This window comes from Antedon bifida, chromosome 8 (genome assembly GCF_963402885.1).
Source record: "Antedon bifida chromosome 8, ecAntBifi1.1, whole genome shotgun sequence".
Lineage (NCBI taxonomy): Eukaryota > Metazoa > Echinodermata > Crinoidea > Comatulida > Antedonidae > Antedon > Antedon bifida.
The window spans coordinates 6079585-6100268 of NC_136233.1; the positions used below are offsets into that span (position 1 = coordinate 6079585).

The window sequence follows — 20684 nt, forward strand, 5'->3', positions numbered from 1 at the left end:
ATTTTGGCAGATTTTCTTCTATAACAGCTACAGTGTGTAAAAAAATAGACAACGCAATGTGGCATATGATCGTTTTCTATTTATTTTTTTTCTTAAATAATTCAGTAAAATTATCTGTTTGTTTACGGCAACTAAACGTTTTTGGAAGATGTTTCCTTAATAACAGCTACGTGTTTTTGCTGACGAGGGATTCCCTTTAAAAAAAAATACGCATTCTATGTGTCAAATATGACAAATGAATGACCCACAATCGTTTTTCCATGGCAACGGATGTCGTCTTATTTACTAAAATAATATAAACTACCTACACGTGTCTGAGTACTTACGTATCTGTCAGCGATACGATGATTTTTTTTAGTTTTTGTAGTATTTATTTCGGTTTTTAGTCATAATAATACAGTAATAGGCCTAATCATTATAAAATGAAAACGTAATAACAGCAAATATCGTCATTTGTAATTAAATGTTAAATTATTGGAGGTTACCTTTTATTATTATTCTCACATCCGTCATGAATACAGGGGATTTGTTTTATAAACGGCAATAATCTACTTAGATTCTTCATTATTCTAAAATGCTCCTTAGCAGCACAAATGAGGCTGGTATCCACTTAAATAGTTTCGTGATTTTTAAAATATTTTCTAAATGTTAAAATAGTTTAATATTTTCCGAAACTTGCAAAACAAAAAAACAAAAGCTATTTTTAAAACGATTTTCAAAAAGCACATTACTTCCGTTATCTGTAAAATAAAATTATAAATTATGTATAAAAGATATTCATGTTTACTTTTAATAGTTCAAGTTTTCATCATCACAGACTAGTGGGTATTTCAATTTCCGTGTACAGGCTATTCGTAGTAAATAATACATTATAATAACTATTCATAAATGAAAAAAAAAATAGAATGCAGCTCAGTCGACCACTGACATCTTCCATATAAAACAGCGCCCTCAAGTATTAATTTGACTACGACCCAAATACGATGAAAGCTGTGCTTTTTTCGTACGAGTCTACATAAATTATACTTTTTAGGTCAATAGTTTTTGCCATTATAATATCGAACATAATTATGATTGGTATCTAAAAATGTAATAAAACTGGGTTTAACTGTAATATAAATATACTTTAAATAGCATTAAACTTGGGTACGGGCCAGCCAATGATGGGTACGGGTCAGCCAATGATGGGTACGGGTGAGCCAAAATTTTGGGTACGAGTAAGCCAAAATTTGGGTACGAGTTGGTGGGTACGAGTTGGCATGGGTACGGGTTGACCTGTATTCATTATGATTAGGCCTAGGCTAGGCCTAGGCCTATTCTATTGTTGCAACCACTTTACCTTAAAAAAACAATTTGTATCCAAAGCTAATTTGATACGAAGACATCCTTCCACATTCCAATAAAAAAACTACTAGCTAGGGGCCTAGGCCTAGCTAAGTATAAAAAGTGTATTGCTATACAATACAATACAACGGATAGGCCGAAATCAAACTTCCCCGCAGGAGGTTCGTGCAAAAAAACACTTAAATAGGCCTAGGCCCACACTTTTTGAGACTCGTCAACTTATTGTTTAAGAATGCAGATATTTTTTGCCCCGTCGATATAAAATATTTTCCCGTAGAAGTAATTATTAGTTTATTACTAATTTTTCTGTTAAGGTAGTATAAGTATAGGATTTGGTAAATCATTTAATACAAATAAATATAAGTAGAACCACCAGAACTATTTCCGCTATACAAACCCTATTTAAAAATGGCCTGGTCTAAATTAACATTCTACCTACTAGGGAACGTAGGTTGGCCGAGGCACTCTGCTTGACTTTCTAGGCCCCCCACACTACAAGTCCTAGGCCTACCCGTTAGGCCAATTTCTCTCGCGTTGTGGTAATAAGGATACGCAGCTAAAGTGAATTTCCTTCGCTACACTGAACCACGAGCTAAGCCTACATATTTACCGATACTCGTCAATTTATTTTTTATGGCATCAATGCTACACATTTTGCCCATTGATAATACATTTTCTCGTATTAATTTAATTCATTATGTCTATACTTTATTTATTTAGATATTTAGTTTCCGTTTCTTGTTGAATAAACTGCAGATAAATAAAGCTATTGTATTTCTAAAGGTTCCTTTAGCAAAATGAAATCATCTTTCCTATAGTATATAAGAATACAAAAATATTTAGGATCTCGCTATTTATCTGGGCGATGTAGTCTGTGGGGTTAAAGAATACTCGAGCGGAAGAATACAACACATAATAACCATATCTATTACCAGTAAAACAGCGTCATCTCTTATTATTTCGCGTAGGTTTCAAATAACGGGGAAAAAAGTTAAGTAATATCTAATTAATGACTAATAGTTACATTACATTTTAATATTTAATAGCGTAAGTGTGTTCCACTCATAAAAGAGTATTTAATTCCAAAATTGTAATACAGTATATCGAAAAGTTAGATTTTTATTAGTGATAGAAATTTAGTATTATTTGGATAAAATAAAACTGTAAAAACATCATTCAAAAACCATCGTGGAAAAATACTTAACCAACTTCAATTTTGTTCAAATTTGGTACAATAATTCTATATGTATTTATTTATCTTTAGTATAAAAATTGGGTAATTTACTAGAATTTTAGATGATTTGGACATTTTTTATTTTTCAAAATATGATGCCTATGGTTCTACTATACATTTACAACATTTTTTTTACTAAAAGTGCGCCTAAGTTATTTTTTTAAAAAAACTTGATACTAGTATTTTTCTTTTACATTATAACATTTGTGTAGTAAATTGTTCTTCTCATAAGCTATTATAGTGTAGGCCTACATTTATATTATAGTAGAACCCCTCGTTTAATTGGGGACAGCTCTTTTTAACATTCGCCATTTACATTGCAAATTATAAATGGTATTATTATTTTTTAGTGGATTTAGAATAGCTAGAACATGTGTGATAGTAGTTTTGACTACACTATATCAGGGAAGAGTGAGATTAAAGCAGTCGTGAATTAAAATTTCAATAAAATTTGTCAACAAATATAATTTTACTATTTCGCCTTAACGTCTGTTTTTTTAACATTCGCCATTTAGGCCTAGGCCTACATCGCATTATAAATGGTATTATAATTCATACTGGATTTGGAATAGCTAGAACAGTGTGTAGTTTAAACTATACTATATCAGGGGAATGAACGTGAATTAAAATGTCCATAACATTTGTCAACAAATATAATTTTGCGATTTCGCCTTAACGTCTGTTTTTTTTTACATTCGCCATTTGCATTATAAATGGTATTATTTTTATAATGGATTTGGAATAGCTAGAACATGTGTGTAGATCTTTTCCAGATGGATTTCTTTTCGAGATTTCTTTCAAACTAAATGAGGGGATCTGCTAGGTTCCCGCCCGGAGAAATAGTTTTTCTTACAAGATTTGAATAATCAACAATATCAACATTCAACAGTGTGGCGTGTTGACCGCAATGAATAACAACACCATCTTCCCCACTACACCTGCACCAACTCATTTGCATAATAACGCACGGCATACCAACTGATCAATATTTGTATAGGAGTAGCAATCAATTGGTTGGTTGGATGGCTGCTGTTGTTCATCATTTAATTCATTGTATCAGTTGTTTTGATTTCTCATGATCAATTATTTCACTTAATTCATTTCATTTATTCATGATCAAACACAGTTAAATAATGTAGTACATGGTTTGGAATAATGTTCGTTTGTTCAAAGTTAATAATTCACACAGAAATTGTGAAATTATTTATTACAATAATGCATATGTATTTAAATAAATAGAGAGAAAACACTAGCCAGGCTAGGCATCGGCATCTTTACACATTTCTATTTATTTGTTCCTAATTTTCTGACATAACTTAGGTGTTCTTAAAATTGAGGGCGCCAAACATAAAATTAACGAGATCGGAAAGAGGCGGGAAGCCAAAAAAAATGATGGTGTGCTCCCTTGCCTCTAGCACGGTAAGGCTCTCTCACAGCCTTGGGGGTACCACACATCAGATGCTTTGATGTTATTGCCTCATAATGTGTGGTGGAAAGGGGGACGTTTAAATCTGTGAACCCCAAACACAGAAGCTCGCATAGCTTTAACTCTTTTCCACCGACCGGCATATATATATAAACTTTATTTAGACACGAGACTGATGTACAGCACAACTCGTTCAATCAACATTGATTGTTTTTACACAAGTTCGTGATACTGTATTACAAAAAAAACCAACACCATATAAATACGAAAGAAACGAAAAAATTGAAATTGAAAAGAAACAAAATTACAGCAGAATTCCCTTCATCTGACACCTCTATTTAGGGTACACCATACCGGTACTTCCCGTGTAAACGGGAACCCTTATCGAAGTGTATAATTTATGGGGATTCTACTGTAATACATAATAAATCTTTTTGATTTCATTTACCTTAAAATAATAGTGATAAAACACACATTTTACATGATATTTAGCCATTTTAAAAGTTGGATGTACACCATCGTAAATTACCATACCATTATGTTTTACAATGCATTTTTCAGATACGTTTTAAACAACTTAACTGAATTTGGAAGGGTATCAACATTGAGACTATTCCATATAATTGCTCCACGATAAGACAGACTTCGTTTTTTAAAATCGGTTTTTGGCTTCGGGATGAATAGATGTGTATCACTGTGCCTTAGATTATAATTTATATCATTGTATGTAAATACATTATTTAGGTAAGGTGGGGCATTATCTGTCAAAACCTTATATATAACCATACAACATTCATATCTATCTTGATAAAATAAAGTTGACCAATTAATTTGTCTTAGTGCCTCACTACTAGGTGTGTCCCATGTTAGACCACACACGATTCGAGCTGTTCTGTTTTGGATAGTTTGAACTCTTTTCATTAGAGTTTGACTACTATTTCCCCAAATGATGTTACAATAGCTCAAGTAAGGTATTACAATAGAGTTTGCAATATGTTTTAAAATGTTTTGTGGAAAATAATAGCTACATCGTCTGAGCATACCCAATCCATTTAGAGCTTTACCTCGAATGTATTCAATCTGATTTTTCCATGATAAATGTTCGTCTATTATGATACCGAGATGTTTGCAATATCGAACGCGTGGTACAAGAGCATTATCTATATTAACTGATCTATTTTTTTCTTTGATGGTTGCCAATCGGTTTGTCGATCCGATCAACATGAACTCGGATTTAGAGACATTTAGACTCAATTTATTATTTTTTAGCCAATCGTGGATTTGTATAAGTTCTTCATTTATACTTTGGTATATTTCATTTTCATTTTTTGAAGAACAATAAATTATAGTATCGTCAGCATACATACTTATTTTACATTTGTTTGCAACTTTCGATAGGTCATTTATATATAAGAGGAAAGCAAGTGGGCCCACGATTGACCCCTGAGGCACTCCACATTGGATGTGTGTATAATCAGACAATGTATTATTTACATTTGTGAATTGCTTTCGCTCAGACAGATAGCTCTCGAACCATTTTAAAACATATTTACTTAAACCATAAAGTCTCAATTTGCTTAATAGTATGTTATGGTTTACCGTATCAAAGGCCTTTTTAAAATCTAGTAAACAGATTCCGACCAGCTTACCCTCGTCTATTGCACTATACCAGTCTTCCGTCACTTTTGTAAGTGCAGTAGATGTTGAGTATGATGGTCGAAAACCTGATTGATTTATACATAACAGATTATTATTATTCAAAAAAGCATAAAGTTGATTAAAAACGACTCGTTCAATTATTTTTGAAAGTATAGGTAGGACGGAAATGGGACGATAATTATTAGGGTTAGTTTTTTCACCATTCTTAAAAATTGGCGTGACCTTTGCTATTTTCCACGTATTTGGGAATTTACATGTTGTGAAGGAGTGATTTATGATTCTTGTAATTGTTGGGGATATAATCGGGGCAGACAGTTTTAGAATGCCCGGTGGTAAGTTGTCATGACCAGTGGCTTTGTTTTTTGAAAGATTACTTAAGTATTTATATACAAATTCACATGTGATGTGTTCGAATTCAAAATTTTTTTCGGTGAAAGCATCGATTTCATCATAATTTATATCATTTATTGGCTCATGTATTTGTGATGCAAGATTTGAACCTATATTTGAGAAAAATGTATTAATTTCATTTGCGATGTCCTTAGCTTTATAGAGGACATCGCCATTACCATTGCAAATTGTTTGAATAGTTTGAGTTTTCTTTTTTGACGATATAATATATCTTATGGTATCCCATGTTTTTTTTACATCGTTTTTATTTTCTTTTATACTTTCTTGAATAAAATTAGCTTTACTTTTACGTATTAATTTATTGCACATATTTCTATACTTTCTGTACCTTTTCCAGAGTGATTCATTTTTAGAATGTTTACATTCTCTTTTGAGTTTATCTCTTTCTCTCATCTTTTCAATTACATCATCAGATAGCCAAGGAGCTGTTTTTTTACGTACCCTGTGTTTTTTCCAAGGAGCATGTTTATCTAAAATGTTGGTTAGTGTAGTTTCGAGAAGTTTGGCACTCTGACTTACGTCGCCGCTGGCGGTAATACCATTCCAATTTACCATTAATAAATCGTTTAAAAAACTGTCTTCATTAAATTTTTTAAAGTTTCGTGTCATTTTATAATTATGATCCTGTTTATTAATTTTATTTGTTTTATTGGAATCTTTATTATTTTTCGCCCCTTTCCCTATTATAGCGAACGGCATTGAGTGGTCACTTAAGCCGACGTGGATAACTCCAGACTTTAATATTTTAGAAACATTTGAGAAATACATAACATCTATTAATGTAGAGGAATGTTTTTCTATACGTGTTGGTTCTTCAATGATCTGTTTTAGATTAAAATTTTCACTTAATTCAATTAGTTTCTTTGTGTAGCAATGTGGATTGTCAGACATAACGTCACAGTTTAAATCTCCCATCATCATAATATCTTTGTGTTCCAGTTCAATCTTTTGAAATATATTTTGTAAATATTCAAAAAGAACTGCTGTAGTATTTGGAGGTCTATACCACAATAGAACAATTAGATTTTTACATTTATCACGTACTATTTCAATAGATAGGAGTTCGAGTTCATTACACATTAGATCATTCCTAATTTTGTGGTTGGTTTTTAGGTTTATATAGAGTGCTACACCTCCACCTTTTTTAGTTTTACGTCTATCTAGTCTGTGTAATATATAATTGTCAACATGAAAATCTTCATCAATAAATGTATTATCTAGAAATGTTTCGCTTAAGCCAAAAACATTGAAATTGTTGTTATTTAGAATACGTTGCAATTCATCAAAATGTAAGTCTAGGCTACGTATATTTAAATGTGCAAATATAAAACCCTTTTGATTTAGTTCCTCAAATATATGAGGATCTTTTTTTCCTATTTGGTTTATATCTGTTATTATATTATTCCTATTATTTATTACATATGAGTGGTTATCATTAATTAATACATCATCTATGGCCTGGGAACATTCAGTAGTATTGTTAGTCTCCTTTTCGGACTGTGACTTTAATGTACTTCTTAGACTCTTTGGTCAATTTTTTCGTTCGTAATAATAATGATCATAATTATGTACATTACCACAATATCTTGCTTTATGACCATATTGACCACATGATTTACATGTTAACTGTTCTTGATAGTAGCATTCGTAAGCTTGATGGTTGTTTAGTCCACATTTCCAGCATGGTTCATACATATAGGTTGACTCTTTGGAGCCATAACTAAAGTGTTGGTAACTGTCATTTCTTGCTTGTTGATTATAATAACCATGTCTATTTCGTTTCCAGGGGCGTGTATTTTGATTTCTGTTTGTTTGACATTCTTGAGCATGTTGCCTGGATGATGATTTCTCTGTATATTGAAATTGGAGATCATCAATATTTTCAGAGAATAGTTTAGCTAGTCGTATGGATCCTGTTATGTTGAAATGTAAGCCATCAATGAATAGGGATTCATCAACTGAGCCACATTGGTACACACATTTTGATGAGATGTTTATGAAGCCAGTATCCAGCCGTGTACTGAGATCGGTAAGTGCTGTATTTACACTTTGAATATCATCCATATGATTTGGGCGTGGAGGAATTGCTGATATATAAAGCTTCGATGTTGGTGACTTCACCATGACCATCGTGATTATTTTTTCCATTGATTCTTGGATTTCTGTTACCACCTTACCATTTGAGACATCGTTTGTTCCTACTTGTATAATTATATTTGCATATGAATTTAAGTTTTTGGATTCTTGTAGTTTATGGTATATATCTTCGGTAACCGCACCACGTTTCACTATGACATCAGTGTCCTTAAACCATGAGTTATCCATATCTCTGAGCATACTGTCCCCAATTATAAGGGTTTTGTGGATTGGATTCGTGCTCTCTGGTCTAATAATATTATCTGAGGAGGTGTTTAATCGGCCGTATCGCTCAAGATCACCCTCAAGTTTGCTGACCTTTACGTTTAAGCTTGTCATTTGTTGCTTTAGTTTTTTGTTTTCATCTTCTAGACTTGCTTGCCGTTTCTTAACATGATCGTTTTCAGTAGAAATTTTGTTTACATTTGTCTGTAAGGTCTCAACTTTTTCTTTCAGTTGTTTTACTATGAAACTTATATCCTTTTTGCAATTTTGACATGCCCATTTTGGATTTGGTCGCCTCTTTAGGTCAACACATGTCAGGTGATATGAGTTTCTGCAGTTCGAGCATTTTACTAGTGTTCCATTAGTTTTTTTACAGGTTTCCAAGCTACAACTTGTACTAGTAGCACTAGATTGCTCATCCAGTGTCCCTGTTTGTTGATCATTTGGCTTAGATTTGTCGTTTGTTTCGTCCGGCATATTTAGCAAATAAAATGTAGACCCTTAGTATGCCGTCGTCTATTTTTGCTATCGGCCTCAATTGTGTAGGTGAAACTTTCGTCAGAGATCAATCAGAGATCAAATCAAAGATCAAAACGAAGATCAAATCAAAGATCAAATCAAAGATCAGATCAAAATAAAGATCAAAAAGATAGGCCCAGGTGTGTGTTTCGGGGTTTGAACCCACGATAATCGTGTTCCACGACGCTCTACCAACTGAGCTACCCGGCCCTCTGGTTAATAGCAAGGTTAAAACTAGATTCGTTTCCTCAAAATTACGTCATGAATATGCAAATTTATGACGTAACGATTAGAATGACGTAATATGAAGCCCGTATAAGACTATACTATTGTCACCTTTTATTACTCGTGTACATTGTGGCATAACGGGTAGTGCTCTAGTAACTATCGTTTGGATTGAATTCTCTCAGCTCTACTGGCTGGGGTTCGAATCTCTACGGATTTCTTTTTTTTAAAATAAATATAAAATGCTTTTCTTTTATTTTGAAAGAGAGATATTTAGAGAGTCAGGTTAATTTAGGATAATATAATGTAAAAGATTAACAACATCAAAATTCAACAGTGTGGCGCGTTGACCGCCGCGAATGACTAACAATTGAATGTCAGAAAAAAAGGAATTATAGTTCTCTTCTCTTCTGTAAAGTACACACAGTTTTTTAATAGGCTTTTCCCAGTCTGTTGTAAATTTGTCTTTTTTATGTTGTCCACCAGTCATCGTTTTGATTTTTGTCGGAAAAAATAGGTCAAGTGTATGAAACGCCATATGTACCAAAAGATTGGTCTTTTACTATAATATTATTAATATTACCTATAATAATGTAATACAGTAATATTTAGAAATTTGTTTTTAGAAAAAATATTAACATTACCTATAATAATGTAATAATATTTAGAAATTTTTTTTAGAAAAATTTCGAAAACAGAGACCCCCTATATGACCTAATGTCGAGATGTTTTTGTTTGGGTCAGAGACCCCCTATAATGTAATTATTTAAACATTTTTTTCATTATTTCAATGATACAAGTTTTTATTGAAGTTTGTTGTTTCAAGAAATCTCGAAAGAGAAACCTGGGTATCGAGTCTTTGTTTCAAAAACCCTAACTATTGGAAATTATCAAGGTTGGAAGGAGTGGTAATTGGGGAGACTTCTTCAAGTAACAACTTATTGAAAGAAAAAAAACAGTAGAACCTAAAACTTCATGAGCCACTGAGAAAGCATCGCTCTAAACCTTTGCGGATTTCTATAAGGCAACTTTTTCGATAAAGTATATAAAAACTGACAGAAAATCTGCTGATCAACCATTGGAGTATGATCATAGCCCAATTTTAATATCTTTAACCAAATATGACTTCACATATCTTGATGGATGGCGTTGAAATACCCACAGATGTTCCAGAAGAAAACTTAAAAACATGATGGTCATGCACTATAGGATTCAGTAAACATGGCTGTAAACATCATTTTGTTGTATTTGATCATTACATTGGAAAGGGGTGGATAAAACCAGTGACACGATTGAAAGGATAGTCCCAATGTACTAATCTGTACTTCCGTATGTGTTTTGGGCCACACTCATCGGTTTGGAGAACAAATATCACAACGTTTTTAGACATTCTTTATGTCAATAACAAAGAGATTGCAATTATACATGAAAGTTGATGTTAATTAATGATATGCACTTTGTAACAGTAGCCTACAAAAGTATGGACGATGTCTGGTATAGTGAACAATAAAGTGGTTGAAAACCTATTAAGAATAATCTAACCAGCTTCCATGCCATTACGGGTTGCAGCACGTCATTATTTGCTGGTTATGGGAAGAGGTCATACTGGAAACCATTTGTAACGCATCCACTCCTTGTAAATGGAATTGATTAAGATTAAGACTTTCCACGTACAGTGTACACTAAAGTTTAATATTGCCAAATATATGGTACTCTTGAGCAGATAACTGTATAATAACAGACTACTCTTTGGTGCTACCTCCATCTAGACTCAGTGACTATATACCATTAACACTAGTGATATAATATTTCCCTTAAATATTAAGTATTTCACTTCACTCAATAAATATTTAAGTACTGTATTTCTACTTCGGGAAACACTTAAAATTAAAAAAACTCACCTATGGTGAACACAGACATCATAGAACCTAAACATACGAGCCAACTATCAGTATCAGGCAGAGATCAGTATGTGGCCTAAATGAATTGGGTCGTTTGGAAGCCCCTAACCCAGTTGTCAGTTTGGAACTTGTTACATGTGTATGTAAACTAAAGAGCCAGATGAAGTTGTTACCGAAAGCATGCATATGTGGTTGTGATTCAATCGTTTGCCGTTACCCAGATGGCCAGTAGGCATTATATATCAGTGCTTGAAGAAATACCCACCCCAGAGCGTTACCTCCTTCCATCCCAGAAAAATTTCGAATATTGGCATGTGCCCATGCCGCCCAACCCACAAACCCTCTGTTTTTAAATGAAATTTAAGACATTCCAGTAGGCCTCCAATTTCGGTTATTTTGATACTCTAGGACTCATCATCTCCATTCCTTGAACACCTTCCAGGAGTGACTCAAAAAGTTTAAAATCTTCTCAGTACAATTCTGGTCTTTTTGACACCACACTATAACAATCAGCCCCAGGCTATCATGAAAATTATATTTATTTCAATTATTAATACAGATAATTAACAAGTCTGTGCTCTATTTGACCTTATGACCTTGAAAATGACCTTTAAACTTGTAAGTTGAAAAATTGATGAACTTCACCATCTACAGCAATATGTCAATAATGATCCAATAATGGTTACATTTCTTTTAATTAGCTTATATGTTGTTGAAAACAGCTTAAACCTATATTTTACCATATTTGACCTTATAACCTTGAAAATGACCTTTGACCTGAAATTTGAGAGCGGCATCCACCCTTATCTTTGTTGTCATCCCATAAGGGATATATTCTACATGGTTGCCTGCTATTAACAGAAAATTCCCCCCATGATGAAAAACCTCACATTGGCCGCCCTACTATTAACGTTTTCATACCACAATCGCTGTGCTAAGGGGAATTTATTATATTACCCTTAATTAAGGCCATTTTACACTAAAAAGAGGGAAGTAAAATCAACCGATTGACCCCTATCTAAGTTTATTTTCTGTCAATCCTTAAGGCTACAATTTATATAAAACAAAATAATTAAATGGTTAAATTCTGTTTCACCAAATTTATAAATAATTCTAGGTCCTAGAGGCATGTCTTTTAATTTGTTGTCGGTGTCTTCTATTCTAGGCCTAGAAGGCCTAGCCTAGGTCTAAGTGATGCGGCCTTTGCCGCCTGGCTGGGCGTGAGGTGAGTGTACCAATTTTAAAAACTAGTTGCATAGGCCTAGTCAGCTAAGCTAAAAGGTTAGGCCTAGCCTATTATAGTCGCCGCATAGTACTGTATATATCGCTATTAATTAGGGCCAAAATTAAATAACTAGCCTAGGGGCCTAGCTAGGCCTATTTAGCTTATCTTTCTTAGGCTAGGCCCTAGCCTAAGCCTAAGAGCAATGAATTTCCTTTTTGAGGATCAATAAAAGTTATCTTATCTTATCTTATCTTATCTTAGCTAGGTAGGCCTAGAATAGGCCTAGTAGATATTCGCCCAGGATTCGCGTATGGGTGTTAAACGGATGATCGGGCCCACTTTTGTATGCGCACCAAACAAAAGGAGGCCTCCAAATAGCCAAAAATAAACACAGAACTAATGGCCATTAAACTAGTTTAGTATCTAGTCAAGTATCAGCCGCGCAATGTTTTTATGAATATAGTAAATATTAATTAATTATTAAACAGCCGATAAATACTAATCAATGTGTCTTAATACAAAACAAATTTTACTAATCTAACATCTAGTTTTAATGATTAATTATAATAATTAATCGTATATTTCTTTTTTTTACGTCTTTTCTTATTTCTGCATATCATTATTATACATGATACCCCAAACAACAAGGCTCATCTCATAAACACAATATTTCCCGTTTTTTTAATTGTACTTCTTCATTTCTTATGCACTTGGAGTTTATAACTTGATACAGAAACCATAATCCTGTTATCGATAAAATGAATATTAACTAGATTTAATTCGTCACTATGACGAATTATAGGTTATATGCATTGATTAAAATAAAGATAATTGATTTGTAAAAGATATATTGATTGATTGATTTTCTCAGAATCTTTAATTATTTATAATATATGCTAGGATCTTACTAACGCAAATACAATAGCCGGTATCGCAATCCGATCAAAGATCCCTCTGCGTATAATGTCATAAACCACATTTGTTACATAATAATAAAGACATAAGTTTTTTAATCTGTTATAATACTGCACGTTTTAAATTGTTTGCAATATTGTTGTTTTAATCTACCAAGCAAAGTGAATTTCCATTTTTATGGACAAATAAAATTTCTTGAATCTTGAATCTTGACATAAGTTTCTTTTTATCTAGATTTCATTATAAATCATGTGTATAATCTATACACTAAGAAATAAAATTGAACAAACAATACAAATAATAAAAAAAAATCTTATTTCGTTTCGTTACCCAAAGTGAGGCTCGATCTCGGTACCTTGAATGCTATAGACACGAGCACAGACCACCGAGCCATACGCAACTTACTAAAACATGTAGAATGATTCCTCCGTGTATTTACTATTCAGTAGCCACTTTGGTGCAGATAGATTATTACATACCGCAATGAATTATAATTTATTACTATGATGACATCTTTAAAAATTTAAAAAAATGATGCACTGTCAAACTATATACTTTTAACTTTAATATATGAAATTCTTAAGAAAGAAAGTTAATGTTAAGTTTGTTATTTCGGCCTAAGAAAATGTCAAAATTTGTTTGATTGTCGAAATTAATTTTTTTAAATTCAATATGCAATTAATGATGACTTAATCAACTTTTGTTCTCTTAATTTGATAATAAATCATACATATGATACATACACTTCAAGAAAATGAAATAAAAAATAGGTGTTCCCCAGCATTCTGACGATATATATTAATTTTAAAATTTAGCATATTTTCACTATTTTGTTAACTTATACGTGCGTAGCCTGTCACTTTGACGTGCTTGTATAACGCAATTTCGAGTTGAAAAGTGAATCAAATATGATGATATTATTAAAGAAAGATTTTAAAACAGAAATCGGGCAAAAAGAGTGCGCATTAACGTTTAACGCGCAGTGCGCGTGCAAAATTCTGCGCACTCGTGGCAATTTTTTAAACGCTTAAAATTGCCTGAAACGTACTCTAATTTCATCGAAAATAAATTTTGACAATTTTAAAACTTTTAAGCGCACGTACGCATGCGTTATATGCGCTACGCACGTAATTATATTGCCATATGATGAAATATGACCTGAAATTTATGAGTACCAAATTTTGTTTAAAAGTGATTCATGCTTGAAGATATGATTACAAACGTGATTTCATTAAATCGCGCGTAGACCGCGTAATTTATGATTGCGCACCGTGAAAACATGACCACATCGATTCCTGGCCATAAGGAATATACTCTGAAAAATTGACTTAGCTAGATGAAACTGATGCCAAGATAATTCACGGACAAAATAGTGCTAAGGAAAGAATAAATAAATAAATAAATAAATAAATAAATAAAGATCCTGACAGAATCAAGAGGTTATATGCATATCATGCATATAACCTAATTATTAATATTGGTAATGGTAACTAATAATAAATAAACTAATTTCCAACATTTAAAAAACACAATTTGCAGAATAAAACCAAAACGGAAACAAAACAACTTTATTTATAAAAATCACACATACTTATTGGCACATGTAAAATAAATAAAAAAAAAAATGTACTGGCATAACTGACGGCCGCAATAACTGGTGGCTGAAATTATCCCAAAAGAGTTATGTTGTCTGGTACTCGTTGTGTTAACATTAATAATGTCTTTTTCCTTTTCATATAGGCCTAGTGTCTGATGTGTTGATGGAGTAAATGTTCTTGGGCAGCTGGTTGCAGTTTTTCTCATTTTCTATGGCTATATTGTTCTTAGTTGATGTCATATTCTAAATATGTAATTTGTATTGTCATGACGTTGAAAATATTTAATAATGTGGTTTTTAACATCTTTAGATTCATCAGAGATTCATCTGATGTCCAAATCCAGTAAAAGTATTGGATTATTTTATTGATGATTTGTTCTTACTGTACAATCATGTAAGAATTAGAAATCTGGCTACTCGCTCAAAGCTGCTACAGTAATGTACTGTGTTAGGAATACTATTAATTGAATCTAACATACACTGGATAGTTCCTAATTTCAGTCTGTTACAGTATTAATTTTAAGAATTTTATTAAGGAACATACTACACTAATTGTGCTTCATATTTTCATATTCATACCGGTAATTTTTTTTAAAACATTTGACGTTTTTAACATGTATGAAATCTATCTCCAGCAGGATCAATTACAGGACAATTGTTCTTGTCTTATATGTGATGATTTTTATGTATAAATAAATGATCATAATGTAAAGAAAAATAAATTAGAAACATTGACATTCTAGCTGAAATACTTTGAAATATTTAATCACTGAATAACTTAATAAATTACACATTAATATTGTGAACATTTCCAAATTGATCAGCTTGTATTATACCATGTACCGTCAATTCTAATAGTAACCCACACTCTAATAGTAACCCCCCTTCTAGTAGTAACCCAACTTATAAGTCAATCTATAATAATAACCCACTACTACTACCCCATGGGGGAGGTTATTATTAGAGTCACAAAAACTATTGAAAAAATGACATTAAGACTGGTCGTTTATTATGCAGCAATATTTTGAAAATAAGGAGATAATGCATGTTGATCTCGGGAGGACTGAGTGTTTTTGAGTTTATAAAATAAAGTTCAAACAAATTTATTTATTCGTACTGTTTTATTATTTTTCTATGATTTGCTGACCGGAAAAGTTGGGGTGGGTTACTATTTTCAGGTGCCTTACTATTTTCAGGTGCCTAATTTAAGATTAGTAATAATAACCCACTACTCCAGTAGTAATCCCCCTTCCCCCCCCCCCACTTCTAATAGTAACCCACCCTAAAAACAATAAAAAAATATTTTGATGTCACATAACAGCTATCCACTTGGAATCGAGAAATTGAATATTTGCGACCAACAACCGGCCCATATATAACTACAGTAGTACTGTACTTGTTCAAAAATAACACTATATTGATCTCTTTCCCTTTAATGTTCAACAATATTCCAATTAAAATGCTTAAATACAGAAGTATAGGCCTACAGGTACATATGACAACCTCAGACATCCATCCTATATTAGACTGGGTTCCAGCCCGTAAATTTTGGCACATATGGCGTTTTATACGTATAATATAATACTCAGATTTACGCACTGGGGATATATGTGAAGAAATCGATTTGCATGCCGCAAACATCCGATAAGAATGACGTAGGTTATCATACCATATGTGCCAAATTATTTATCTTTACTATTTACGGGCTGGAACCCAGTCTAATCATATATATGCACTGCTCTTTAACCAATTGAATGCTCTTTGGCATGTGAAGAACGAACCTTTTTAAATATAAACTTACCTGTGAGATCGTCATGGTTGTATAGGTCATCTCCTATAGTAGTAAACAAAAACAATTTATAACATTAATATTTTATACATTTTCGTTCTTGATACATTGTACATTTGTGTTTTCAAATGTTTTGCTGCTAATATTGTAGTAGACTTACCTGATGTTGTTGCAATTTCTAGTTGTCCATAACTATCAGCATCATCTGCTGATAAACAACAATAAAATGTTAAGAATGTAATGTGAATGAATCTAATTTGTGTCTGATAAGTGCCATTTCCGGCATCTACAGTTGCACAACTCTTAAACATTTCTTATGACACAGGGACAGATTGGAATGGAAAATGGGACATGGATTAATTAATTTTAACACTAAAAAAGAACTTCATAGAAAGAGTCAATCTTAATTTCACCTCACCTCAGCACCAGCTGGTATAGATTTTTATTACTAATGTTTTATAAGCTTACCTGTGATGTTTTCTTCTTCTTTAAAAGTTTCATCTGCTGATCAATAATAAATGAAAAGTTAACAATTTAATATATTCCTAATATCTATCTGTACATTAAGTACTTTGATTGCACTGATTGCATTGAAGAACTTAAGATCTACCATAAAATTTTTTTCCATGTTTAGAACCAACAAATATATGGTCTTGATTTTATGGCACTCTGGAATTGTCTCTTCTATTAGCAAAAGAATTATTCTCATTTTACATACTTTGTTTATAAACTATATTAAAGCTTACCTGTAAAAGTATTCATTTCTACTTCTAGGCTTCTGGGTTATCTCCTATAGAAAAACACAATAAAATAATTAATTAAAAAAAATTAAGTTTTCTTATTCTTCTTACCTGTACAAGTGTTGCCACTTGTTAATTTGACAAAATTTGCTGATTTTTCAATTACCTACTGGCAGAACAGGTAAGTAAAAGATATGTACTGTGTGGGTAATAAGCTGTACGGACTATATAAAGGGCAGGAAATATTTTGAGATAATCTAGGTTTTGGCGAGATTCTGGTTTTTAAGGTGTTTATGCTTTGTGAGAGTGAAGTTTGCATTGTACCAGCAACAATGCCTATTTTTTTTAAAAAAAGATGTGCCGTGTTTAAAACGTTTTCACCCGCAACTACAACAATTGCATTATAATTCTTCAAGGTTGATATGTCCTTGGCTATTGGCTGTTCTTGTGGCCTCGAAGTCTCTGCTGCCTGCTTTTTATTTTGGGCATATACCGCATCACATGCTTGTGCATATCTAGCACTTTCCTGATCTCCTGTGATTTGTGATCATTATCTGATATTAAAAACAATCCACTTAATATGTTCCCTTATAGAAGTATTTTAACACAACTTGTTATTAAGTTGCAAAATACTGAAATTAAAGACTGCCTGAACCCAAAACAAGTGCCAGACAAAAAGCCTAAGGAAAAGCCTAGAATATTATATTTATCCTTGTTTGACCAATGTTTGACCAATATTTATCCAATTGTTCTGGAGGTTGTCTTTAATTTGAGGTGATTTATACAGCCGATGAAATCAAATTTGAAAGTAGTCTGTAATTGGATTTTTATGGGAGTGACTTGTAGGTACTTTTGGCTAGTCTTCAACATAAGTTGCTCTTAGAGTGGATACGATAGTCTACAATTGAAGATGCTTTTAAAATTGGGGTAGGGGGAAGTATTAATAGAAGGTAGTGGGTTAAATAGAGGGAGACCTGCATTGAAAATTTGAAATGGACTGTAGTCTTCAAAAAGAAGTTGCTCTTAGATTGGATACGTCACTAGTCTACAATTGATGGTGATTTTTGAATTATAATGCAGTATTAAATAGAAGATGGATGGTTAATTAGAGAGAGAACTGCATTGACAATTTGAAAATGACTTATAATTAATTAAAAAATCACCAACCTTGGAATCCAGATGTTCTGCAATATCCGTTGTAAAATCTTCAATTAGATTAAACTGAACATTAAATTTCTCCAAAACTTTTACTGTTGATCTGCGATTGATATGTGGAAAGCACCCTCAATGACAGAAAACTCTGTTGAGTTGATACCTTCTAGCGTGGATGAGTTGGAATAAACAATGCTGAATTCAAAGAAGTAACCACTTCCCGACAGATTAATGGCAAGATCAGTGAAGTTGGCCCAGCCATGGATTATATCTACAGTGTTGTTGCTGACGAGCTTTGCATCAGATACTCCTGGGCATTTTCCATGGATGTGAAGAATGTCCCAGATTTTGCACAATTTCAGCCTGAAAAAATCAAAAAATCATTGAATAATTCCTTTTTTTCGTAGAATATTTGTATCAAACCTATGGTGTATTACCAAAGCTTGATAGCCTACATTATATTGGAGTTTAGAAAGAATTGTGTTAAAACCTACACTGGTATCCAATATAGAGATGCAAGGCTGAACCTCAAATGGATGGTTCTCCATAGCATCAGCCGTAAACGTATACTCATTGTGCTTTGGAATTGATAGATGATTTCTACTCCTTGGTCACTAGATGCCTCTTCTTCAGCTTGCTTCTCAGAATACCTGTGAACCAATTAGTTATGTTGGTTTGTAATGATATAGGCATTATGGTTATGTTTGTTGCACGCCACACATGAGAATACAATTTAAGACTTTGGACAAGACGATACAAGCCATGCACTACAGTAACTCTACAGAAAACTCTACTTCAACTCATTACTTCTTAAAATGTGACTTACGTTTCATTGCCTGTACTTGGACCTCCTGTTGTATTTGTTGCTCTCACACCCCTTGTTGGGTCTTCAGCTGGGGAAGAAGGATCGGTCATTGCTAATAACCTCAACTTCAAGACTCTCGTACAAAGTACCGGTTTGTGCTGCATTAACAATTTCTGCTTGAAGGTTAACTAACTCATCATGTTCAAGGGTTGAATTGCCTGTAAGGAAAAAATATTAATTATTGTTTAGATATTAAAAGAATAGGTAATTAAATAAAATTCAACTCATTTCTAAACATATGAAACTGAAAAAAGAAGAAATCTGGATAGATTATGTGATACTTTAATATGGTTAAAGAAAGCTATTTACTTATTATATATACCAAACTGGCAAGATTGTTAACAAGATCTTCTTCATAGAAGTCATCAACATCAACAGGAGCCACACCAAAGTCAACCATTATAACCGGTGTAGTGATGATGTCAATTGGGTCACTACCACGTATAAGTATCCAAAGAGTCTGCCAATCGCGATCAAAATAGTTCTCGCCATAAATGCTGGAGTCAGGAGTTGGCATGAACTGATCGTTTGGATCTTCTGGAACCCATATTTCTCTTTCTATTAATGGCAATGATGTCGAAAGAGTTGACAATTTTAAATATCTTGGACTTACATTTGATTCACTTATGTCATGGAAACAGCATGTTGAACAAATAGCTTCTAGAGTATCACAACGTATCGGTATTATTCGTAGATTAAGATATTATATTCCAAATTTTGCTTTAAGACTACTTGCTAATGCAATAGTATTACCTTGTTTTGATTACTGTAGTAATGTTTGGTCAAATTGTAACTTAGAACTTGTTAATCGTCTTCAAGTACTTCAAAATAGAGTAGCTATATAACAGAATTGATGTCCTCACTAAAATGGAAGAGTGACATGACATGGGAAAATGATTTATTAATTATGCTATTTAAATGCCTACAGGGTTTAGCACCATATTATTTAACAAATCTATTCAAATTTATGGACACTTTTCACACAAAAAATACAAGAAGTCAATCAACAAAAATTCTAAATGTTCCAGCATGGAACAATATTTATGGAAAGAGAATGTTTAATTATAGAGCATCAACCTTATGGAATAATCTTCCTGTACATATCCGTAAAAATCATGAGACACTTAGTCAAGTTGAATTTAAACATCTTGTATAACTTCTATTGTACATAGTTTTAATATAGCTTTTACTTTTATTTTTCTTGTATTTTTTTTCCAAATCTGGACCTCTTGGGAGACCAGTACTTGTGTATTGAAAGAGCTATTCCAGAATAAAGAAAGATTTGTATTGTATTGTATATGAACATATCTCCATCCAGCTG

At 32.7% G+C, this 20684-nt stretch overlaps 1 protein-coding gene and 1 long non-coding RNA gene across 3 annotated transcripts; both read right to left on the bottom strand.

Annotated features, from left to right (window-relative positions):
- Positions 1 to 16517: 16517 nt before the first annotated feature.
- Positions 16518 to 18605, bottom strand: LOC144849563 (uncharacterized). 2 transcript variants are annotated; one of them, XR_013613985.1, is made up of 5 exons: positions 18514 to 18605; positions 17353 to 17396; positions 17075 to 17110; positions 16767 to 16814; positions 16518 to 16651 (listed from the first exon to the last, which is right to left on the bottom strand). It is a non-coding gene; the product is annotated as an uncharacterized LOC144849563 (long non-coding RNA). The 2 variants fall into 2 exon arrangements; XR_013613986.1 differs by having other exon boundaries at positions 16767 to 16811; positions 17075 to 17107; positions 18514 to 18599.
- Positions 18606 to 19117: 512 nt separating this feature from the next.
- Positions 19118 to 20168, bottom strand: LOC144850896 (fibrocystin-L-like). Its single transcript, XM_078708399.1, has 4 exons — positions 20117 to 20168; positions 19673 to 19921; positions 19325 to 19521; positions 19118 to 19148 (listed from the first exon to the last, which is right to left on the bottom strand). Exons 2-3 carry the CDS (start codon positions 19878 to 19880, stop codon positions 19388 to 19390), a joined length of 342 nt encoding a protein of 113 aa, XP_078564525.1. The 5' UTR covers positions 19881 to 19921; positions 20117 to 20168; the 3' UTR covers positions 19118 to 19148; positions 19325 to 19387.
- Positions 20169 to 20684: the final 516 nt, after the last annotated feature.